General features: G+C 40.8%; 1 protein-coding gene across 2 annotated transcripts in view; it reads left to right on the top strand.

The window, feature by feature from the left end:
- Positions 1 to 26,417, top strand: part of SORCS3 (sortilin related VPS10 domain containing receptor 3) — a 582,251-nt gene that overhangs the window by 457,316 nt on the left and 98,518 nt on the right. For both annotated transcript variants that reach the window (XM_079135987.1, XM_079135988.1), the window contains exons 8-9: positions 10,545 to 10,634; positions 19,226 to 19,405. In XM_079135987.1, the coding sequence (XP_078992113.1) occupies positions 10,545 to 10,634; positions 19,226 to 19,405 (270 nt within the window). The remainder of the gene's footprint in view (positions 1 to 10,544; positions 10,635 to 19,225; positions 19,406 to 26,417) is intronic.

Here is a 26,417-nt window from a genome sequence, read left to right as displayed (position 1 = left end):
AAAAAAAAAAAAAAAAAAAGCAAACAATTGTCTGATTCTTTTACCTTCTTTTACCATTCCCACTCTTTCTTTCCACCACCCAAACCAATCTCTTCTCAATCAACAATGCACGACTTGCTTTGTGGTTCTCCCTGCGCGCATCCTCTTCCAACTTTGCTGGGGAGCTCTTCTTCCTCCAAGCTCTACCCCACCCTTCCTGGCCATCGGTTCCTTCACTGCATAGTGGAGCTCAGCAGTTTCTGTAGTCTCCCGTCCTCAAGTACGTCATGGCATTTATCAAGCAAAATGCCCTTTGGCGTTGAGGAACCCCTCTGCTCCCAGGGCAGTGAGAGTACAAGGTTGCACCTGTTGGTGTAGTTCATGTGACTGTGTGTGTGCCCGCCCGTCTGTGTGTGTGTGTGTGTGTGTGTGTGTGTGTGTGTGTGTGACTGCAGAGAGCAATGGATGAGAGGGGTTCTGCCCACATGAGTGTCAATTCCAGCTCAGCCCTTTGCCAGTGTCTTCATTATCTCATCTGCAAAATGCAGTCAGGATGGGTGTAGACCGCACTGTGCCCAGCACTGATTTTATTCTGATTGTAGAAGGAAACATGAAAACAGGTCGAATGAACTATGGTGTCTCTGAGGAGGGGATCTGACAGCACCCAGCCTCCTCTCTGCTCAGGGGACCATGGCATTATCGCCGGTTTTACATTGTCATTCATCTCTCTTATATCTGAGGCTTGTTTTCCTACAGATGATGAACTCCATAGGGTTACAGCCCTGTGACTCCACAGTTCCTGACACAGCCTTGGCACAGAAGTGCTGAATAAGTACTTGCCGGATGATGAATGTATGTTACAGAGTGGAACTGGGGCCTGTGACCATAGAGATGTTTAAACATGATGAATGTGCAGGGGATGATGTGGATTCGGCTGTACCTTTAATTACCATGAAAATTCAACAGTGGGTGGGGCAGAACACCTTGTGATCTGCTTCCCTCTTTCCCACTGGGAAAGGAGGCCATCTCTCTTAGAGTCCCTTATTTTCCATGTTGCAGTCCTGTCCATAACTTATTTGATGTAAAGTGATGCCCCACCTGTAAACATCTATGCAATTATCTCCCCTTGTGTTTTTCTGATTCTGACTGAGAAAGCACAGACTTTAGAAGCCTTACAAAGTGAAAAGACCCTGGGATTAAGAGTTCTAAATTCTGAGGTCAACTGTGAGTCTCACCTCTAAGTAAGAGTGACCTCAAGTGGCCTATCTTGCCTCAGGCCCTTTCATGCTAAAATGAGGATGTAATTAGACCTCACCTGCATGACTGTGCTCAGTTCAAATGAGATTAAGTGTAACAGGAAAACTAATAGACTAGAGTAGTACAAAGATACTAGTTGCTGTGACATGGGTGCTGGGCACTAAGAAAGGATGAAAAACAAGACACATTGTCTACCCTCCAAGTCATTACAGTGTAGCAAGAGACCCAAGATGGACCCACCTCACATAATTGAAGACAACAACCAGCAAATGCAACAGGAGGCCTCTGGGAATCAGAGCAAGAAAAGGTGAATTCCATAGGGGAATTGGGCGATGGGAAGGCTTCAAAAGGAGGTAGTTCTTGTTGTTTTTGTTTTTAATTGTGGCGATGAAGATCAAACCCAGGTCCCTTTGCAAGCTGGGCAATGCTCCACCAGTGAGTGATATCCCCAGCCCAAGGAGGTAGCTTTTGATGTGAGCCACTGTGACTTTTGTTGATGCTAGATCTGCGTTTAGCAAACTTGTCCAAAACTAACCATTCTTTGAAAAGACTCTGGAGTAGACACTTCAGGCCCATTCAGGCTGTGCAGCGTAATGGACTCGGTCAAGATTTAGAAACTCAAGTTTAAACCTGGGCTCTGCCACTTAGGAGCTGAATGCCTTTTGCACATCAGTTAACTCATGAGTAAAATGGAACTGCTCGGTAGCGCCTCTGCCCCGTGGCCATTGCGGGTGACAGCAGACAGAGCATGCGAAGCCCATCCAGCGTTGAGGCCTGTGCAGAGGTGGACTGGGCGGGGCTGGGGGCTGACAAGGGGAGTACAGTGGGGGAGCTCCAAGAAGCGGCAGTTGGCATTTCACTAATATCCACGACCCTCCTGGGGAGGTGACAGTGCTGCCTGAGAAACAGCTCGACAGATGGTTTAAATCCATGTATGCTGCCCTGAAATTCTCTCATGAGGCATGCAACCCCCCTGTCGGTGAAGCTCGGCTGTCCTATCCAGCAGTCCACGCCGATCTCCAAGCCAGCTGGAAATCCCATGTCCCATGGAAGCATCCCTACTTCTCCAGAAAATTAATGATTTTGTTTGCCTCGCCCTTTCAGGGTAGTTAAAATATCTTAAAAATACCAATATGTTCTTGTGAGGCAGCTGTACATACCTGCTCCTCGTCCCTGTGGCTGAAGACCCTTGTGTCCCGTGTTTGTGCCCAACAAATTCTGGCTCTTCTGACTCACGTTCTGTCTTCTCTAGCCCTTCATTCTGTGTAGCCTCCCTGGCAGACTGCAGTGCCTCTTGAGCCTGCATGGACACACCTGGATCAACAGCTGGACTTGCCAGTGAAGACACTTCTCAAAGCTGTGGGTTCCTGGGTGTGCACCACAGGACTATCATAGCATCATCATTCAATTTTTAGAGCATTTTATAGTTACATGAAAGTGTTTTGTTGTCTAATTTCACTTATCACAAGAACCTATGAGAGAAGGATAAATATTATTAGTTCCTCAAACTCTAAGAGAGTACTGACCATGACTAAAGTTGCATGACAAATTAATGGCTGAACTTAAAATCAAGCCACAGATGTGACAGATGCCAGTCTTTCCCCCTTTCTTCTCTCCCAACAGTTCTGAAGTTCTGAGATATTATAGAAAATGACAGCAACTAGCATCTAGCTTAGGAAGATTTCACTCAAATAATTGACCTAATAATGCCCACTGGTAAAAAAGAAAATAGTCTAAATATATTAAGTTGAATAGAAAATAGGTAAGAAAGACTGAATAAGCAAGACCACTTTTAATACAATCTCTTACCCCCCTTAGTTCCTTCTTTTACAAAACCATTTGAATCCGCAGTTCACAAGGAACAGACCTGTTTTTGAGGACAGAAGAGGAATATTGTGATAGCAACTTTATTGCTAGAGGTTTCGTGTGTGTGTGTGTGTGTGTGTGTGTGTGTGTGTGTGTGAAGCTCTGTCATACTTACCTATAACACTAAAATGGAGTTATTTTAGGCATTATTATAATATTTGGGAATATTCAGGGGCTAACAAATGTTGGATTCCAGGAGGATAATTCAAATCTGTGACTGGTCTGTTTTATTCCTGCACTTTTCTCTGCCTTCTCTCCCTCTGTCTGTCTGTCTGTCTTTCTCTCTCTCTCTCTCTCTCTCTCTCTCTCTCTCTCTCTCTCTCTCTCTCTCTCTCACACACACACACAGAACAGAACAGTGGGGCACGGGGGCAAAACCTAGGAGAGGATTGGCAGCAAAGAACTTCCATTTTGAGGAGTCAGACAAGCATCTCTAGAACTTTCCTTTCATCCGAGTTATGGAAGCCAGAGCCCAAAGGTTAGGCTTGGTGCCATTAGTGGTTAACCTCTTGTACTAATCACTTAGGCTTTCCTTCTGTATATGTAGTCTGCTCCAGGAAGTCATCTGGCTGAGGGCAAGAAGCGTTTCAGGCCTCCGTCTCCAGTCTGTTGTTTCCAGTGGACATGGTGGCAGGCATCTTGGCCTCCGGCTCTTCAGATACAGGTGATGTGCAGTGAGCAACTGACTGAGCATCAGCTGTTCCTTATCACTGTATCATTTAAAATCTCATGATCAACTTGTTTGAAGATAGTAGTAATAAATATGTTTTCCAGGAGAGGAAAGTAAGAAGGTTAAATTACCTGTTGAAAGCCACCAAAGTAGCAAGAGGTAGAAGCCAGATTTGAATACAGGTCTGAGATCCCAACTAATGTGTTCTAATGCCTAAAAATCAGACAAGGAGTCTTCTTTGGGAAAAAATACATATACATATATATATATTTCTATATACATACATATTATATATATAATATGTAAGAAAGACTATGTATATAGTATATATGCTACTATATATAGTATACATAGTAGAAAGACTGTATATATATGTATGTATATACATATGTATACATATGCATATATGTATATATATGTGTGTGTGTGTATAGTTGGAAACTGATCAAGTGCCTTTATTGTATTTGAAGAAATCAGTCAGGAGTTAGGTATACTAATTCTTGTTTTAACCATGTGTGGTCTGGACACAAACTTATTGCCCTATGGTTTTCTAACTTGTCACCTTTTCTCAGCCTCACTGACATTTCCATAGATAAGGAAGGCCATAATAAGTTGCTTGGCAGAGCTAACGATGGTGCTAGTTGCTTTATCAGTATTTTTTGGGCAGTGAGTGCACCGGCAACCTCAATATGTGTCTGCCCTCCAACACTTCCCGTACACACACATGCACACACACACGTACACACGGAGAGAGAGGGAAGATGGAGAGAGAGAGAGAGAGAGAGAGAGAGAGAGCATGCAATATTGGCTTCAGTATCAACTCTTTTATCCCAGATCTATTCTTGGTGATGCTATTTGTTGGCTATTATGTTTGGGTACCAATAAAAGATTTTATGTGCAAATCTGTTTCAAAGGAGGCCCAGCCTTAGTGCAATGCCCATGTGTTAGGTAATAGACCACTGTTTCTAGACACAGGGAAATAAAACTGCATATTACATTAATATCACAGAGCCTCCAGGACATAAAATGAGAAAATATCAGTTAGACAGACAGTGAATTCGAAATCAAACAGCCTAGCAGAGGAGACAACTTGGTGATCGCATGCCAAGTTTCTCACTCAGACACGTAGTGTGGTACCTCAGCAAAGCAGTGTGGGAAGATGAACTCAAGTTGGCAGAGGCAACCTGACCTTCCATGCAGATGTCACCAGAGCCATCATGACCTTACAGAAACCACCGTAACTTCTGATGAGACCTCTGGCTGATGTTTGTTTGTCTGTTTAGGGTGTCCCTATGTTGCTGAGGCTGACCTTGAACCTCTGTGATCAAGAGGCCTCCCAGGCTTACCCTCACAAGTAGCTGGGATACAGATGCACACGTGTGTGTTTACTCTTGTGACACAGTACTCATTAGCCTGTTTATTTTTGTTCTTAAAAGAGAAATGTGATGATTGCAGGAATTCTGTAGGTGGAGAGGGAGAGAAAAGCCTAACAACATCAAGATTTATTTTTAAATAATCTGAGTGGAATTAATGAGCAAGGAAATTGGAAAAGTTAATCGTGCATCATAACAGCTCGGCTATTGTTTTCACCTCTTCAAGGGGCTGGGTGGGGGAAGCAGAGCGAGGCTGGGTGAGAGGTAACTAAGGTGTGCTGTAAAGGTGACCATTTTTCTTGGTGTAGAGAGATTATCCACATTGTACTGGACCCAGCTCCGCCTCTAAATGGAAACACTTTTGAATGTCATTTCCTATGAAGGCAACAGCTCTTGGACAAGCCGAATTTATTTCCATTATAGTCCTTCTTATTCACGAATCCCAACAGCAGCACTATTCACTCCTGTGAACAATAGGGCATTGATTTCTCAGGGCTGAGAAATTGACAGGAGCCCTCCTGTAGAAAGATCTGCCTTGTTGGTGGGCATCTTATCTAGGAAATTGGGAGCTGAGTGACATGGAATCCATACCTCTCTTACACAGCCTGAGGGCCCTACCTAAGCTGTGAAAGCAAATAAATTTGGTTCAAACTCCAGCTCTATAGTTTCCTTGCTGTGTGTCTTTGAGTCTGTTGCATAACTTCCCTATGCATCAATTTCCTCATCTGAACATAAAATACAAGGCTAGGGTATGTAGAGGAATAGTACTTGGCATATTAAATGCTTGAAAATGTTATCTGCTACTAATACTTTTACTTAACAAGGTACTAGTACTATTATTAGCAATAACAATAATAATAGCACAGTTATTACTGTGGATATGAAATAATACCATGAAAGTAAAGCCCTCAACATAAAATAGGTGCTCAAAAATGTTGGTTTCTGTCCCTTTTCTCAGGTTTCTTATGTCTACTTATAAATTCTAGAGGCACTGCTGGATTTCTTTTATCTACGGCACAAATAGTCTCAACTTCTGAATCCCCAAGGGGCATAGAAAGTGACTCAATGCCTTTGGTTTCATTCTTTGGGCAGATTTCCCTCTCTCCTCCAGGGTGAGCCATCATTCAGAAATAGGATGAACGAAGAAAATAAAGGCTATGTCAGGTTAGACTTGGTCACGGTGAGAGCGGGAACAAGTCAGAAGAGACAGATGTGTTTAATAGCCAATGCATTTGTGCAAAGGAATCATTTTCACTGGCCAGGAGCCCAATTAAACCTGTAAAATGGAAATACAGAAAATCAGATTAACGAGCCAGTCATTAGTAAGGAAAAGACCCAGCTAATTCTGTGTTTAGCATGACGGATGGGCCCAGAGCAAATAATTGGATGACATTCATCAAATGTAAAATAAAAGGTGTCACTGAAAGGGAAAGTGGTAATAATCTCTGGGATTTACAATGCCAGCGAATTTGCTTCTAAGGAAGAGAAAAGTTCATCAAAATAGATTAATAGTCGCTAAACTTTATTCCTTACTTGTGTGGTTGCCAGAGAGTCACACAAATGATCGTGGAGGGGGAGACAGCAAATGCATCAGCCCAGTACCCCCCTAGCACTGGAGCTCTTTGCTCTCAGGGGTGTGCTGGAGCTTCTGGCTGGAAAGATGCTTCTCTGGTCATCCAAGGACTGGGCAGGAGTAGCAAGCTCTGCATCATGTTCATTCTTTAGTCAGGAAACCATGGAGAGTCCCCAACTCAAAGTCTGTCCTTCTCCAGTTCAGCAGATTGATCCCAACCATCCATTATTCAGTTAGTCACTAGGTATTGACTCCCTGCTTCATACCTGACTCCATGGGGATGTGCTTACTGCTAGTTAAGGGTTCAGGCATGGGCAGGAGTAAGAAACTCCAAGTTCATTTTCTAGCTGCAACAATGAAAGGCTATGTAATGTTGAGCAAGTTGATCAATCTCTCTCAGCCTCGTTTTTCTGACCTGTAAACCTGTAGAATTGGAAGAATATATGTGAGATACTTATGTGTATCTATATATCTACATCCATCCATCTCATACACACACAGATATGTATAAAATCAAATGAGGTGTGCTATATCAACTGTGTATCATACCATAATTTATGTAATAGACACTCATTGCATGCTAGTAGTTATTACTCTTGTTTTTATTACCTTGCCTCTTCTAAGAAGACATTGTTTTTAAAATGCAACATCAATATCATCATAGATTTTTGGGGAATGCAAATAAACATATATACACATGCCCAATTATAGAGCTTCGTAAATGCTTTTTCAAAAGATGTTAGAATTCAGGAAGTGTGTGGTCACAGTGAGAGGAGTAAGATCGATAGAGGACTCTTCTAAGTCTACCACAGGGGTAGGAATACAGGCTTAGAGCTAACTTTTAGAATTCAAGATTGTCTTGGGCAAGGCACTCAGTACCCTGTAGCCTCTGTACGATTGCCGTGAGAATTAACTAGATAGTTTACACTTGGGTTATTGGGTAGTTCTGAATCATGGAGGATGAGCTCAACAAATGTTAGTCGTGTGGTTCTTTTTGTGTATCCACTAACCATCTGCCAGGAGACCAGCTGTCTCAGTCCATTTCTCCTGCTGTAACAAAACACCTTAGGTTAGATAGTTTATAAATAACAGAAATTTATTTTTCACAGTTGTGTAATCAAGGAAGTCTAAGATCAAATTAGGACCCAGGCAGGTCTGATGTTAGGTGAGGGCCTTGGTCTCTCTCTTCCAGGATGGTGCCTTGAACACTGTGTCCTCACAAGGCAGAAACAGAAGGGAAAAAGGGATCTAGGGAGCTCCTTAAAGCCCTTTTATAAGTCACTGATCCTTTCACGAGGAAGAAGCCCTCCTGTTCCAATCATTTCCTTAAAGTCCCCACCTCTTAATACAGTTGCACTGGGAATTAAATTTCAACATGAATTTTGAAGAAAATATGAACGTTTTTACCACAGTGTTCCATCCCACAGTGTTCCATCCAAAGTATATATCACGCTCACATACAAAATATATGCATTCTGTCTCCAAAGCCCCCAAAGTCTTGTGCCAACATCAACTTTAATGTCTTAAGCCTGAAGTTTTATATAATATCATTTAATCAGATATGGTGAGACTCAAGGTATGATTCATGTACAAACAAATTGCTCTCCAGCTGTGAGCTTGTGAAATCAAACAAGGTATCTGGTTATGAAATACAATGGTGAAACAGGCACAGGATAGACTTCTTGGATGCTGGTGTATTTGCCAAGAGCGGGTTTGGTGGTGATGTTCAGAGTGTTCTGAAAAAAAGCTGGATTAAAAAACAATTTTTTTTTTTAGTTGCGCATGGACACAATACCTTTATTCTATTTCTCCTTTGAGGAAAATAAAAATATTTTAGAACAAATCTTTATATCTTCTTTAGAGAAGATGATTGAACAACATTGCAAATGTACTCAGTGCTCTTGAACTGTACAATTATAAATGGTTATGGTTTAGTGAATCTTACCTTAATTTTTTTTTTTTTAAAAAAAGGTCTTTGTCACTGTTGTAAACACAGACTTTAAGAAAGTTTATATCTGGGAAGGAGGCAGGGTCCAGGACAAGTGAGGAGCACAAGGTGGGGGTGAATGTTGTTAAAGGTATAAATCCTGGTGTTCAAAGTGTGGTCTCCAGACCAGCAGCATCAGCTGGAAACTACTAGAAGAGAAAATTCTTAAACCCCAACCCAGGTTTGTTGAATCAGAGATGGTGCCTAGCAGTCTGAGTCTTAATAAACTTTCCAGGTGATTCTGACGCCTACTAAAATTTCAAACTAGTGATCTAGTTCTTGGAGTGGTAGGGACATTTGTACCTGTTGATTTTAAAATTGAAAATAAAACCAAATTAAGTATACGCATAAATAGGATCATGCAAGAACTAAGGGTGACTGTGTGTCCAGGTCCAGGAATTATATTTTAATCTGATTCTATGTATTTGAGGTTTATTTTTAAAAGAAGGGGAAAAAAACCCAAAACTTGAAGCAATCCATTGATCTTAGTATGCCAACACTCACCTCTACGTCAACACAGAACAATATAGATTCATAACAGGTGTCTATTTAGAAATAGAAGTCTTGAAATAGCAGAGTGCTTCTAATTGGAAAATAGAGACCCAGGAGAGTGCTGAACATCAGGGAGAAACCCAGTCCTCCTCTTCATTCACAGCCTGAGCCTCTACACCAAATTCTTCGCAAGGTTCTGCCTTCATGCTGATTCTGACAGCTGCTCCACCTGGCAGCTTGGGTGCCTGGTTTGTGGGCTTCTGATCTGTGTGGAGCAAGGGGAGCCAGGGGAGAGGCCATCTCTCGGAGTGCGGAGTGATGGGTGGCTTTCAATAGAGATGTTCCGCCCCTTGTGCTCCCAGCAGTTGCTATGGATGGGCGCCAGGTTCGAGCGAGAGTGGGAGGACTGGCAGGCCTCCAGCACGAGCTTGGGCCTTAGCGAGAATGGAGCATGTGCCTCGAGTAATTGCCTGCTCAGCACAGCAGCCTGGTTGCTATTGTTGTCCTGCGATTTTCTCTGAACAGGCCATGTTATCTTCTCCTGTGAATATTAATTTCCCCTGAGCTAAGATAATTGGGCTGAGAGCAGCCATCTGCAGAGCTGTGCCCTATTGGCAGGACTTTTCAGCAAGCCCAGGCCAGGGGACCATTTCTTGGAGTGGTTTCCAAGTCATCCAGCTAAGACTCCATTCTTTCATAGCAGAACTGGTCCTTAAAACCTAGGATTTCTGAGTTTCTGAGTTTTCCCGCTAACTTGAGATACCTTTAATCAACTTATAATGGAAAGAATCAATAAAGATCTGCTCAGCGCCTAGATTTGTAAATGTGAAGGTAAAAATTAAAATGTGCTCAGATCAGAAGTAAAATTAAATTTTAAAGTAATGAGTTTTGAGCAATAGTAATTCTTCCAATCCATGAAAGATGTATACCTTTAACAACTGTGTCGTGGTTGGAGAGGAGTAATAAACTGCTAAAAATAAAATAGGCAGAACAAATATGTAATGAGTGCAGTCTATGTTAATAGATAGCTTTTCTGTTTTCAGTTAAAAATACTTATTAGGTATGTACCTTGTGCAGAACACAGTAACCAAATGCAGCATCAGTCCCTGCTCCCACAGTGATTGTCAGACAGTGGGAACAATTGCTTTAATTGTCCATTTATTGTCTAAGTACCACAACATGGAAGCAGCTCAGAATGTGGTAGGATTGGACACTCAGAGCCAACAAGATAGTCTTTAAAAGGTAATTACAACCCTATTGTGGTTGTTAATGGAGAAGCTAGTACTTTTCAACTTGTGTCATGATCTGTGATCCCATCTGAATCTCTTTGTGTTTTCCCCCATCCAGGTAACAACAGGTGGAAGAGCCAGTTACTATGTGTCCTATCGAAGAGAGGCCTTTGCCCAGATAAAGCTGCCCAAGTACTCCTTGCCGAAGGTACAGCACACACCACCTGCTGTTCTGAGTCCTGCCAGACAAAATGAGGGCTGGAGAGGCTGCCTTGACAGACTGCTGGGAGGTCTGACCTCAGCTGGGAGGCCCGCTGGTCTTCAGCCCCACTTAGCACTCAGTGATTTGGCCACTGCTGATGTCCCCAAACCTGGGTTCTGTATTCCCCCTCTCAGCAGGTTACCAGGCATGAACTTTGATTTCCTGTGACTCAAACATCTGGTATAACCTTGGGTCATTTCCCAGGGGTGGTATTGAAAGGATCACTGGCTTTGAAATCTCTTCTGAGTCCCTTCCCTTTTGCAAAGTCCTTGTTGCCAAATAGAAGGTCAAGTTCAGGCAGGAGCACAGATGCTATGTGTGTGTGCATTAAAGTGCACAGATAAGTTTAGTGGTTTTCTTGCTTCTCTTTACATTTTAAGGCTAAATATAAAAGCACTGGCCATGTTTCCACTCCTCTCAGCCACTATGAGTAATTAAAATGGGGTCACCTACTGGAATGTTAGCATCAAATGGTGACATTTTAACTCCTCTTTTGAAAATCATAAAACTTTGTGGACCCCATTTCTTGTGAACACTGACTTCTGGGGGAAAATGGGTCTTACAGCCTCAGTGTGAACAAGGACGGGGTATAATTGCATCATTTAATGAGGCTGCAGAGAAGCAATGTCTCCAGCTGGACCCAAACCAAATGTATGTGGCAAAGACGTGGGGCCTCTAAACTACTGCTAGAAATGTTGAAAGGCTAAATGAGTGCAGTGATGGAGAATTATGGGATAAAAAGGTGACTAATTTCCTGTCCCCTGGCGTTTGTACTCATTCTGTTTTTCTTGCATCCATCCATCCATTTGGTCCTTTTGTATGCATCACTTCATCTGTTCTTTCTTCTACGTAATTGGTTACTCCACACCAAACACTGAACTAAACTCTAAGGACAGAATAGTAAGACACAAATGATCCTGCTTTCCTGAATCTTAGAATCTTGTGGAGAATAGAAGCACTAAGCAAGCAACCATAGGTGTCGTGTAGGACATCCATAGTTCAGGAACCATCTTGGCAGAGGAGGTGCTGATGGTCGAATGTGAGTAGTGAGAGCAGTTTCCTAAAGGAACTGAGGTTCAAACTGACACGGATGAAGAGTTAACCTGCAAACAAAGGTGAGGAGAAGCTGATAGAAAATATAGTTGTCCCTTGTGATCTGTAGGGAATTGGTTCCAGGATCCTCACAGATAACCAAAATCCATGGATACTCAAGTATCCATGAAAGGGTATATTTATATGAAAGGGTGTAGTGTTTGCATATAACTTATGTACTTTATTCCAGAAACTTTAAATCATCTGTAGATTACTTATAATACCTACTGCAATGTAAATGCTGTATAAATTTCTGTTGTACTGTATTGTTCAGAGAATAATGACAAGACCAAAAATCTGTATCCATTTAGTACAAATGCAGGCCTAACTGCAGTTTGAATCTGCAGTTAGTTGAGTCCATGGAACCCAGGGATCTGGAAGGCTAACTGGACCCGCATGGGCCTTATTTTAAGAGAAAGCATTGTTCTTTTTATGAACTAAAAAGCCATCTTGAAAATTGCAGAAAGAGGTAGGGGCTGATGAGGTGGGAGCGGGGGCGGCCCATACTAAATAGCCTACAGGGAAGTGGGAACTGATTCTTCATTTTCCCTACCTTAACTACGACTGACTTTCATGGGACCATGTGTAGGATTGTGATCGCAGGACATGTCTATCAGATATTCTAAACCCAAACAGAGCAGAGTTATCATGGCCTAGAGAAGACTGGAAAGGGAAAATTCATAAGCATACTATTCCTGAGGGAGAATGCCTCACAGTAGCCAGAAGGTCTCCATATATTGGCCTAAGAAATGAGTTACAGGAACTTTCCAAACCATCTCAACAAAGGCTCCTTCAGTCTCTGTAGACATGTGAATTTTATGTATTTTTAACCTTCTAGGAAAACAAACAGTTTACTCCCTTGGGCAATGTGGCAGCAGGTGGGGAAAAAAAGAGACTTGGAATTGATTACCACCCAAGAACTCCATTAATGATTTGCAAGCAGGTGGCAGTGTATTGTGGGGGCGTATCATCTCATCCATGCAGCCCCCTTACAGAACTTTATCCAGAGTGGCTTTCATTGATATGTGGGCTGCTGTGAAAGTAGCTGGATGGTTATCGACCCCCTTTATTAGCTGGTGTTGGCCCAGATTTTCATGGTCAAGAATAAGGAGGTGGGGACAGAGGGGGTGAAGGGAGATCGGTTCTTTCCATTGTTTGAAAATGGAAATGGATTTTAAGTAAGTCTCTCTCTTCCATGCAGCACTGTGGCTCCCCTTAGGAGTCTTACTTAAAAACAAAAGCATGGGAAAGCTCCCTGTCACCAATGCCCTTGCACTTCTGATCCTAGCCTGTCTGTTTAGAATATGCTTTGGAGTGTTTTGCAGAGTAAAATGGGTGTCTTTACTTCAAGCAGCATTATAAGGAGCAGCAACTTGTGCTGGGCCCAACATCATTCAGTCCCTGGGCATTGGATTGGCACTCTCATTCCTGGGCATGAAGAGCATGTGCCAGTGGAGAGCATGGTGTCTCAGGGAAAAGTCAGTTGAGCTTATGAGCAGAGACTCTGAACTCTCATTCTGGCTCTGCCCCTTACTTACTCTTCTTGTCTGTGAAATGGACAAGCTTGTGAGGGTTCAATCAGTGCTTCCCTGCTGGTCTAGCGAAAAGTGCTCGAAAAATCTCAGGAATAGTTCAGATCCAAGGGAATCAGAATCATACTGATGTTCTTAATCTGTCTGGCATGGGGATCCTGAGGGGAACACATCTCAGCTGGCCTTGACTCCGTATTGCCTCAGGGTCCCACTTTACCACTCAGTCTGCTAGGTCCTCTTTAGTCTCGTAGACCCTGCATTCATTTAAAATTTTTTTTTATTGTGCTACAGTTGTGCATAATGGTAAGGTTTGTTGTTATATATTCATACATGCATATAATATAACAATATAATTTGGCCACTATCATTTCCCAGCACTTAGATTCTGCATTCATATTTCTTTTAACTTGCTACTCTGCTAGTCATTTCTACCAGAGAAAAAATTTGGCTTTTGTTTTGCTTTGTTCTGTAGGGAATTTAGGTTGTTAGTGTGTTGAACTTTGCCTGAGCCCCATGCTCCTGGAAAATGGCCAAGGTTAAGAAACACCCCAACGTTTTGTGTTTGGAAAGTGGTTTGTTGCTATTGACCCTCCCCATGACTTGATGAGACTTAGATGTCTGCCTTGCTTACCTACAACAAGACTAGAGTCTCATTCTTTGTCTCATAAATGATTAGCTAAATTTTGTACTGTTGGCCAGCCTGGACAAAAATGCCTGATAATTTGAGTTGACCAAAATTAAGGGTGGCTTTTCCCCTCCCCTCAGTCCCTGAACTTTGCCCCATTCTTGGGCTTCTGCAAACAAAGGATGCTTAAGCAAATGGTGCAAGGAGAAACAGCCCCCTTCACAGCCCTCCTGAGAATCACTTGACCTCAAGTAATGTCCTTTTTCATTTGATTTGTTCTATCATGCAACCTGCTTACCCGACTTTCCATGTCCAATTCTTCCTAGGCTCATTTTTACTTTGCTTATAAAAACAATTATTTTCTGCTTTCTTTCTGAGATGCTTGCAGATATCCTGGTCATGATATTCTTTCTTCAATAGTCTTCTCTTACCCAGGTCTGGGTTTGTTGTTCTTTGACAATAGGATATAATTTGTCCTATTTTGAATAATAAAAGAGTTATATGTCTTATAAAATGTATTATAATAATAGGAAAAATGATTTTAATCTTTGGTCTCCTTAGTGCTTACATTTCTACAAGTACTGATTAATGCCTCTTCCTGGTGTCACCTGTGATTCTAATCTCTTCTTACTTCCTATTCCCTCTTCATCTTGGTGCTAGTTGCCCTCTGCCTTCATATCCAGCTATCCACCATTTCACTAAAATCCTCTAGTCCTTGTTACCGTGTTCACCTACATGCCAAACCTCATGCCACTCCTATAGTTGGAACTCTAAACCACATAGAGTTTGAAGTGCATGTTCTCAAAGACCTATTTGTCCAGTCCAGAACGGAGCTCCAACCTCTACCTTGTAATCCTTGTGTCTCATCCTTCTCTGATATTTATTTGCATACTTTATTTATTCCTTCAGTAAACTTTAGTTGGATGTCTACCATGTGTCAGATACTCCAGGAAGTCCTAGAGATAGAGTGCTAAGTAAGAAAGACAGATTCTTTTCTCTGGAATCTCACAGATATGAAATGTGAGCGAAAGACATTGAACCAGAAAATTGTACAAGTGCTCACCTACTTATGACTGTAATGAATGATGGAAAGGAAAAGCATAGAGTTTTGTAAGTCAGATATCTGAAGCCTTATAGATGTCTCCTTTTCCCTGTCTCCTGTAAATTGTGCCTCTTTAACCTCTTACCAGTCTGTTTCATACTGGCCTTCAGAAAGAACCTACTTCCTTAGTTGAGACCCTCATACATTCTTGCCTTGATGATTGAAGTGACCTTTTAAGCCTTATTCCCTTGCCTTTAGCATTACCCCACTTGAATTCACTCTTCACTGATTCTACAGTGCATCTGAACACACAGGGATATGATCCTCTCCATCCAAATCTCTGCCTTGATGGCCTCTTACCATGCCTTTCTCCCTCTTGAAACCTTGTGGGAGCTCTGTAATACCTTTGCAATGAAGGTTAGTTATGCCACATAGATCCCATTTTGATGTGGCCCCTAAACTCTCACCTCTTGCAGAAGAAGCTGCATTTTAAGCTGTACTTACTGAGTTACACACATTTATTTTCTATTTTATTTATTTTATTTTATTTTGTGCTGGGATTGAACCCAGGGCCTTGGGCATGTGAGTCAAGCACTCTACCAACTGAGCTATATCTTCAGCCCTACATATTTATTCCCTTGAGTGTGCCACCTGTCTGTAAGCCTTTACCTTCCAATCACCATGTTCAGTGCCTCTAGTGTAGCATTTGGCAAGTTTGAGAAAGGCCACAACATATTTACTGTCTCCACCTTAGGGAGCATCTTCCTGTGGACAGGTTCCCCCCCCCTTACTCTCACTCTCTCTCTCATAATATCTGGAACATGGAAAATGCTCAAGGATATAGGTGATTATATAATGAATTAAGTTCATGGCAGGCCCAGTTTATAAGAAAGTATTTCAAGAGCAACAAAGTATTTTCACTGTTGTTCACCTAAAAGTCATAAGTTGCATTTTTTTTTTTCCAGAAGCAGTTGTGAATCTCCCAAATCATTGTGAGATGGGCTGAGGGGCAGTGTTATTTATCATTATTTTCCAAATAGAAGCATTTATGTAGTTATGGCTGATGCTCTTTGAATTCCAAGTGTGGTAGAGTATCATTGTTTCCTCCTTCAGCATTGTTGCATTTTTTTCTCTCTTCATCACCATATTTCTTTCTGCACATTCTCAAGAACAGCACACAAAGAAGGGGCACATGCTTTGGAGTTAGAGTGAAGTAACTGGGTTCAAGGAAAAACTTTGTTATTGTTCAGAACTCTATTGGACTAATTTAAATTTATAATACTTCTATTTTTTCTTGAAGACTTGATATTCTGGTTATTATTGGTTGAACCCTAATCAATCATAAGACTTATTTGGAGAGAGGTCACAGAGTTCATAATTTTTGAAGAATGATTCTTTAGGTTTAGAAGCCCCAGAATCATTTGATCAGCTCATAGAATATAAGACTGTTTGTCAGACATACTAAATCATGATCTCAGGCAGTGGCACCCATGAGTCCACATGTTATTGAAATCTCTGGATTAAGTTCAGTGTGGTGGCACATACCCGTTATCCTGGCTACTTGAGAGACTGAGGCAGTAGGATTGCTGGAGCCCAGAAATTTGAGGCCAGTCTGAACAACATAGCAAGACCCCATCTCTTAAGAAAGAGAAGAAAACAATAAGAAAAGAAGTTGACCAAGATCACTGGGTCATTTGGATGCACACTGAAATAACATCCTGACTGATAACATTGTTTTATAAAAGTTAGCTTCTTGGTTAAGACCGTCTTGAGTTTAAATATTAGTGGTGCCATTTGTTAGCTGTGTGACTTTGGATTAAGGGTATTTTCAGGCAGACATCCCTGAATCCTATATACTAGAGAGAAGTCTTTCAGTGTCTGGCTAACCTATTCCCAGATAGCATTTTTCTAACATGCTCTTGCAGCAAAGCTGGCTGCCTCTAATCCTGACCATGTCCTGGTGTTTTAAGTTGTTTTGTTTCCATTTCTTTTACATTAACTTTGTCTAAAATAAGTTAGCTCATTCATTTTTATGACCAAAACATCTGGGAAAAACCAGGCATTTCTATTGCATTTTTAACAGGATAAGTGAATTTAATCTGTATTTCCTGCAGCTGCTCTTTCCCCTCCTACTGGGTTCTTGGGCGTTCATTCCACACCAACTCAAAACAATTCCATCACATGGTTTTTAAGAGGAAGACTTCTTTCCATTTTCAAGCAGCTCAGCAGGAACCTGTAATTCTACAAGATACATAAGCACAAATGAGCATGTAAAGTCTTAGTCAAGGTGACCCAGAGGGTTCAAGGCCAGAAGTCATTTGACAAAAGATCTCCAATAAAAGATCCAGAATTTGTTTTCCTTCTCCTCCTCTCTCCCAGTTGTCCAAACCAAATGGACTTGTTCAACTTGAAGGAGCGGTCTGTAGTGCTGATATTGGAGCTATTGCTCCCTCTTTTTTTCTTGAACAGTTTTGGGGATAGGTTGGTCACATAAGGAAAGCCTAGACCCACTCTGATTATTACTGTTAGCCCCAATTTCCCATGGTCCTATGGTGAGCACATTCGACCCCATGTGCAAAGATGATTCCTTTTCTGTGATTATGTTTGGACTACACTATTATAGACTGACAAATTTGTGGGGGTTTTGTTTCATTTTTGTTTTTTAGTACTGGATATTGAACCTAGGGGCACTCTATAACTGAACTACACCCCCAATCCTTGGTTAATTTTTTTTAAATTTTGAGTCAGGGTCTTGCTTAAGTTGCCGAGTCTGGCCTTGAAATTGCCACCCTACTTCAGCCTCCCAAAGAAATGGAATTACAGACATGCACCATTGCACCCAGCTCTTTGTGCATGCTCAAAGAACAGCTATTTTAGCAATTGTTCCTTCATGTTGACATATCCTCCTGACAATATAAGTTTCCTTGACAAGGTCTTGAACTTGTGATAATCTTATTACAGTGCCTAACCACATATGCAAACTGGGGTTTGTAAATTATTTTGAATTGTGATTTTTACCTTCGAGTTTAGAAATGACCCATACCAGGACTACAAACTAAAGTGACTTCAGGGACTAGGAAGTTCATGACAGTATGTAAATGGTAGATCTTAAGAATGTGTAGTTGTGCAGGAATGAGGCTCCAATGGTGCAAACTCTGTCTCATGGCCAGAAATTCAGATAGTTAATACAGGATAAGGCCCAAATGAGCATTAGTGATCATTATTCATTTCACCAGTCATCAGTTTGAAAACCCTGATCTAGAGGCTACCTATATAGTCATTTAAGATCTGATCCCCAGCTTAGAGTCAAACTTCAGGATTTTAGAACCTTGTTGTGCCCTTTATTATCTATGTAATCTAACGTAAATTGATAAACCCCACTGTGTCTTAGTTTACTCTTCAATAAAATAGAAACAATCATACTACCTCCATCACAGAATTACTTTGATTTTCAATTGAAAAAAAAAAATAGTGACAAAATATTGGATATTTTTCTTGGTATTTCACCTTTTTTCAATATTTAGTACAGAAAATGAAATTCAAGGAGATTGACACATTTAACAACGATACAGCTGAAATAACAGATATTCTATTAGGATCCAGAACATTAAATTCCAGGTTGAGTATCCTTTCTTCTCTATCAGTGATTTTCAAGTATAATTCTATTTTATTAGAAGGAGATCTTACCTTACATTTTACTTGTAAAATACTGCACAAAACTCCTGTATGTATACAGGAGTGTATGTATACAGTGGTGGTTTCTGTGCTTAAAACAGAATGGGAGGCCTAGTGCCTGGCCCAAGCCGTGCCTCCGTTTGATGCTGTAGATTCTAAAGGAAAGTATGTGAGTCACTATGCTAAAAATGTTTAAAATATTTGAAAATCAAAAGACAAGATAGGCCCTGCTTCTTTGCATGTGTGAGCTTCCTCTTGTAAGCTATGCAACTCCCTGTTAGTACTAATATTAACTTTCAGATATAAAAATAAAAAATGAAAGTGGATGTCTCCCTCAAAGCCATGGAAAATGATACCCACCAAAGCCCCTTATACCTATCTTGCTGTCACTTAGGAACAGAAATCATGAAGCTCATAATTTATTGTCTTGGTCCAACATAGAATTGGTTAACATTGCCTATAACTCAAGCTTTTTCTCAACCATTTCATCAGTCATGGTAATTGCTAGGGGTCCCAGTGAGCAGAGAGTTATGGAGATCTGCTGTTTTATGGGCTTTCCATCTTCTCACAGGACATGCACATCATCAGTACAGATGAGAACCAGGTGTTTGCTGCAGTCCAAGAATGGAACCAGAACGACACCTACAATCTCTACATCTCAGACACCCGTGGGATCTACTTTACCCTGGCTATGGAGAATATTAAAAGCAGCCGAGGTCTAATGGGAAACATCATTATTGAATTGTATGAGGTATGTAGACAAAATTGTCCCTTCCCTGGACTGACTTCTCTTTTTAATGAATCTCAGTGGTATAACAGCAAGTATTAGAGTCCTGGGTTTGGATCCCAGTTGTGTCACTTAGCAGTTGTGTCTTGGGGAAAGGGAGATATCTTGATTCCAGGAAGATAGAGATCAATTTACCTAATGAGATTATAGTAAGGTGGGAGATAGTGTTTGTAATGCATCTAGTGTGGTGGCTACCTCGGTAGAGTTGACATTCTTGTGTGTATTAGCATCATTACAAGCCAGAAGTGAAGGTACATGGCCCAAGTGATCTCTTAAGTAGTTTTTTAAACTCTGATTTTTCTTATCAACCCTAGATAGAGTAGTACTGTTTAGATGATGCTTAAATTATTTGGAAAATCAGGCTTATAAACATGTTTTATTGGAAATGAAAAGCAACTCTCACTCTTAAGAGTGAGGGTTTTCCTAAGATGCCACCAGATGCTTACATCTGTGCAGGGTGAAGAACGGGCCTTGACATGAGTGTATCACTTATGTGGTAGGTTTTCTTTTTAAATGTGCTCACCAGATAAGTAAAATTTCCATAGGAAACGAACAGACTCCACCTAAGAACCAGAGGATAAACTAATTTCAGTGACCCTAGAGATGTGATGCTTTTTGACACCTCTGGTGAGAGTGTGTGACCATGGACAGTCCTGGGGACAGTGAAGAGACAACGGATATGATGGATTGATTTAAGCAAGGAAAGTTTGTCTTTTTATCCAACAATAACCAAAGGCTGGCAGTGAAACCGACATGGGTTGTGGTGATTGAGATTATTCATGGAAGGATAGATTTTTTATTCTAGGTGGCGACCCCTAATGGCCTAAGGGAGCTGTTCCCTTGTGTATTTTCCTCTCTGTGGACTGGCAGTGGCTTTTCGAACAGAGGGGGCCATAGGTGGGCTTCTGCTGTAGAGTGATGGCCTCTGAGACTTGCTTGTCAACGTTCCAGCATCCCTACATTGATATCAAAGTTGACTACTCAGCTACTAAGAGGGGGAGAAAGAGCTTTCGATTATTCTGTTAGGAAGAGGGAAGAACAGGCAAAGTCATGGGGTGCATGGAAGGACATGCTTTTAATAAAAAAAGGGTAGAAGTCATTACGTAGAAAGCAAAATCATTAGAAATACCCTTTTTCCCTACAGCATAACTGGCAAGTACTGAAATGATTCTTTAAAAAAATTTTTAATTGGTTGTGATTAGTTGTACATGACAGAAGAATGCATTTATACATTTTGATAAATCATACATAAATGGAGTATAATTTCTCCTTTTTCTGATTATACATATTGTAGGATTATATTAGTCATGCATTCATATATGTACACGAGGTAATAATTCTCTTAACAAGGTCTCAGTTTGGGAAATGTTCCAGATTTCTTCCCAGAATTGAGAAGCCAGGCATAGGTGATTAAGAGGTGTGAATAACTTTGGTAACTTACATTCCCATACTCCTAATCAAACTAGGAGGCAGAAATATACCTTTGTTATTGGCAATAAGTCACATCTTGTAGGAGGATTTGAATGACTGTTGCCAAGCCTGCGGCCATTCCAAGTTCTATTTGCATATGTAGAGCTATAGAGATGAGACGATTATTCATGCCTCTGTGGTCAGACCCAAAGAGGAGAGGGTAAGTGCTGCAGATGACCTTCCTGTCCAGGAATCAAGGAGTCCCCGTGTCTCTTGGCACATTGGGTGAATTTGCCACTGTGTTGTTCCTTCTGTAGGAAAGAGATTTGGAAACCCCTGGTCATTTAGAACTTCGAGACACTGTGACCTGAATTGGAACATGAATCAATATAAAGAATGTGCCCAGATACATGTAATTTTTTTTCTTCCTGCTGAAGTCAGTCTTGTGTTTTCAGTCTTGTTTGGGAGGGGAAAAAAATGCATGATGTCACTGCATTATAGAGAAGCAAGGCTTACCCGTCAGCACAACTTCTTAAAGCCTGTCTCCATTCAACTTGACCAGAGCTGTTTGTGCCCAAACATTGTGTTTAAACTCACAAGGCAATCAGTGGAGATCTGTGGTTCTTATCCTCTGGGAGCTTATAATCTAGCTTGTTGAATTTTAAGCGGTCAATAAGTAATATAATTAAAAGGGGTTCTTTTTTTACCCACCCAAGGCTGGAACCAATTGAGACAGAGAGAAGGAGACAAATGGAAATCAAACACAACTTTGTCACTTTAATAATTACATAAGAGGAAGCAGGGTACTAATTTGGAGTTGAATTCATCTATTTAGTTACAGGCAGATAAGATAAATCAAGCATCCTCCTTTAAAAATTTGTTCCTCTAAAAACACAACATTGAGATACAAGAGCATGCGATCTCCTCAGGAGAACTTCAAAACAGGGGAAGTGGAAAGAGCTGTACATGCCTAGCGCTTTTTCTTGAAGTTCCTGATCTTATTAACAATCCTTTTACCCTGGGAAGTGAGGAGTGAAGAAGTGGGAGGCATCCTGAATGTTAAGAATGGCATAAATCAAGGACTGGAAAGATGGTACAAATTTTTGAGGAAGTGAGCTAGCCAGTCTCATGGTATAGGTTGGATGCATGTCAGGGCCAAGAATCAGGACTGGATAAGTAGCTGGGTTTCAGATTCTAGAAGGCATTTAATAGAGGAACTAAATTGAAAGCTGATATCATCTAGACCATGACATATTGAAGAGGTTTAGTGGGTGATGCTGGTTTGTACCTGGACATACATACATTCTGTGGTTTGGAGACAGAGCTCAATTTAATTGGTCTCTAGGGTCATTAGAATTTAGCCTTCTTAACCGGAGATTCTCATACAAATTGAGATTATGTGCCAGATGGCCAGTTAGCAAAGAGACTCAAATTATTCTGAACTTCAAGTGCTTTTGAGTAACGTAGCTGGGGAAATTCATTAAGTTTTCACATGTAACTCAGCTGAGTTCACACCCTTTCAGAGGGTATTTTGTTTGGTGATAGAAGACGATGGTGTGAGATGCACAATCTACTGGAAAGAGATACATGATCCTTTAAGGGTAATGATCATGGTTCAGCTTGTATTAGAAGTTCAATTTCACCATACTGTGTGATCTCAAAAGAGGAAGGTTAACTCTAACTTGAGGAATTGGGGAAACTTATAGATGAGCTGCTTAGATAATGCACTGCTGGAGGCGGAGAAAAGAGAACCAGAGTCAGATGGGTAGACGCCTGTGCTCACAGAATGCTGAGTGGCAGGGATGAAGATCATGAAGATACTGGAAAAGAACGTGAATGAAGAGTTGGGTGTTCATTCTCTGTGTTATTAATTCTTGATCTTTTTTCTCTCTCATTTGCATACCCAGGAAATAATTTTTACATGTATGATATCATCCCCAGTCCTAGGACAATTTATAACTTCATAATATAAAAAGACGTTATACCTATTTTCCTTGTCTGAAAGGTCAGGGACCTTTAGGTAATTGACGGCTGTCAGGGGCTTGGATTGAATTTGACCACCTAAGGCTACTGGTGTATCACTCCATCTTCCACATCTTCTCAAGCCTCTACTGACAATGGAAAGGAGACAAAGAAAGCTAGAACCCACTCAGGAATTCACCTTGCAAGCCTTAGCCCTGAAAGTCCTTGGAGAGTAATGTAGATCCACCCTACTGAATTCCCCCAAATCTAATAAGGCCGAGGCAATTTCTGTCTCTAATCTACTGGAGAATTCTCCTGCTGTAGAGCGATTCTCTGGCTTGTTCATTGTCTAATCCCTACTTCAAAGTACAATATTGTCATGGGTGTAATTACATAATTAGGGTAGAAAATGGCACTTGAAGGCCAAATAATAATTGATCTCTTCTTAAGGTGTCAGAAGCCTGCTCCTTCAAAACAAGGCTGGTATTGAGAATGAAAATAGTTCATTGTGTGTGCTTACCATTATTCTTATAACAGTTTCTTCATACAGAACTCTTGTGTTTTTTTTTCACATCTCAACAATAAACTACATTTCTCTTTCATTTACTCTGCACTAATATATCAAGACACAGATATTCTTTTCAACACCCACAGTTATTCTATAGAAACATGCTCTGAGCTGCAACTCTGATGAATTTTCTTCAGTGCTCTCCTGGATATTAAGTATTCACTGATAACTCCTTACAGTAACAACAACTTAGCAGCAATGCCTTAGACTAGCACTGTCAAATCCAATAAATATATAACATGAACTACATATATACTGAAAATTTTTGCTATACACACTTAAAATAGTAAAAAACAGACAAAATTTATTATAACAATATTTTTATTTAAATGAAATATTTAAAATATTATCATTTTGTATGTGCTCAATATGAAAAAATACTAATAAGATATTTTATATTTTTTCTATAATAATTTTGCAGAATCCTAGATATGTATTAGAGTTCCCACACATCTTGATTCATATGCTAAATTTTCAACTGAAGTACTTGATCAGTAGTTACACTTCATAAAATCTACAGTAGAAAACAGGAGATTCACATATCATGTACTTCCAACAAATTGAGTCTCAGTTCTTAAATTTAAGTTTATATTGGTTAAAATTAAATAAAATTAAAAATCAATTGCTTGGTCTCACCAGTCATATTTCAGGTAGCTATATGTGGTCATTGGTTATCATCTTGGATTGAATAGACCTAAATAGATTAAGTACTATTCTTATTATCTCTCACACTATTTCTTTACGAGAGACATCATTTCCCTTTGTGCCTACACCCAGAAGTCAGTGATATGATTCAGATGACATGGTTAATGAACTATCCTACTCTATTTGAAATAATCTGTGTGCAGTAAGACTTACCGTTTTGGGCATATGGTTCTATTTTTGATAGATACATACAGTTACATATTACCACCATAATTGAGTCAGAAGAGTTTTTTCCCCAGAATATTTCCTCTTACAGCCCCTTTGTAGTCAACACTCATGGTTACTTACAATATCCCCCTGACTTCTCCTTGTCTCCAGTTTTGCCATTTCTCTGGTTTTCATAAATAGAATTATATAGTAGGTAACCTTTGGAATCTGACTTTCATCTGCTTCGAAGAATGCTTTTGAGACTCATCCACATCATTAAGCATATCAATAGATGTTCTTTTTTGTTGCTGAGTACTATTCCATACTCACTGATTGGACAAACATTTAAGTCATTTACAGTTTTGCGTGATTATGAATAAAATATTGACAAATATTCACATGAACATAAATTTTTATTTTGCATGGATGAATATCTAGGTGTAGGACTTCTGGGTCAAATGTCAGTATATGTTTTTAAAAGTCATCAAAGTGTTTCCATAGTGGAAGTGCCATTTTGCATCCTCACAGCCAGGTATGTGTTGCAGTTGCTTTACATCTTCAACAACATTTCTTGTTATCCACTTTGGAGAGTGTGTTTGTGTGCCCATGTGTGTTCAACCATTCTGATGAGGACCTGGTGATACTTTATTATGGGCTTAGTTTGGATTTCTCTAGTGACTAAGCTGACCCCACTCTACTTTGATGGATCAAGTGAAACTCCCTGAGCTGGCCTCCGTATTCTAGTCTCTGCTCATCTTATTGGTGCTTCCTTGCTTTCCTGTCCTTAGTGTCTGCCCTCCATCCCCTCTGCTTTATCATAACCTTCAATGAGCCTTCTTGGGCCAGATGGACAGCTGCTTATAAGCTCCACAGGGACTTATTTTCCTGAACTGACCTTCATCAGACCCTCACCACAGGTCCGACTCTAGGGACAGCCTGAGGCAGGTTGTGGTAATTGCTTTTCTCAGCAGAACCTTGGCTTCTTTGTCCTGAGGTCTCAGGAATATGACCAACAGATGACCATGCCACCTGGACACAGTGATCTGCCAAGCAGCCTGCTGTCAATTTCCCTCTGCACCTCAAATTGATTCCCAAAGGAAAAGTGGGCCACTCAGGCTTGATACCTTGTACCCTTATTTTGGGCATCATTGCAAGCTAGTACCCCTTTCCCTGAACTGCTTGGGACTCTCAGCAGCAATCACAGTTCAATTTCAGAGAAGGAAGAAAGTGTCCTTAAAGTTTATTAAATGTTAAGTACCTCCTTGGATGGAGAAGACTACAAATGTGTGTGTCTCTCTCTCTCATTTCCTTACATTTCAGGTAGTAAAGCTGAGCAGTACTCCACGATACCCTTGTGTCAGAAACATACGTGTCCACACATGTGCACACGTATGGACGTTCAAGGCTGTGAGTCTACTAGGTTGCAACACAAACATATTTCTGTCTTATATTTCAGTGAAAAAGGAAAAACTCTTGGCCTGGGATACACAAAATTGAAGTGCCCTCTAAGCTTACAGTCCATTTGTACAAGACAGGGAGCCAAGAAGCAATTTAGTAATAATGTAAGGCTCCGAACTGTCCAAACACACATAGAAAGTATTCTGATTCTTTCAGAGAGGAGGGAGGTTGCTGTGGTTTTATGTACAAGTGCAGAAGAAATGTCTTCAGAGCTACCTTGGGGACCATGGAATCTCCTCCCGTTATCTTCAGTTCCAGTTTTCCATCACACATTTTCTGTGTGAGTGGCATTACTCTCAGTGGAAAAAAAATTGGATAATCACCATTACATTTGATGAACCTGTTCATCTGGGAGTACACATTCCTGCTCTAATGTGGCCAGTTAGGAAGTAGGGGTTGGGTGACAGGATCCTCCCAGGAACGCTGTTCATGACCTCAGAAGTCTGAAACTACATATTTTCTTCTAGTAAGTAGATTGCCAGGCCCTAATTATATGTTGGAGGGGGTTCAACTGATTTAGGAGAGAGGTTCACTGGTGGCCCAGCAGAAAAAGTACCAGCTCTCTAGCCAAAGAGAATACCAGAAAAAGGGTTCCATCTGGCAGAAGAGAAACCCACATTCCATTCTTTGTGAGAGATAATTGGCAATCACGCTTGAGCAGTACTGTTGTCCAATAGCATTGTACTTGCTTTTAAAGACTGAGACTATGTGGGGGTCTTTAGAAGA

The sequence above is a fragment of the Sciurus vulgaris genome (genome assembly GCF_902686455.1).
Source record: "Sciurus vulgaris genome assembly, chromosome: 4".
In the NCBI taxonomy this organism is placed as follows: domain Eukaryota; kingdom Metazoa; phylum Chordata; class Mammalia; order Rodentia; family Sciuridae; genus Sciurus; species Sciurus vulgaris.
The sequence above is the reverse complement of the archived record's forward strand: the minus strand, read 5'-3'. Positions and strand labels throughout refer to the sequence as shown.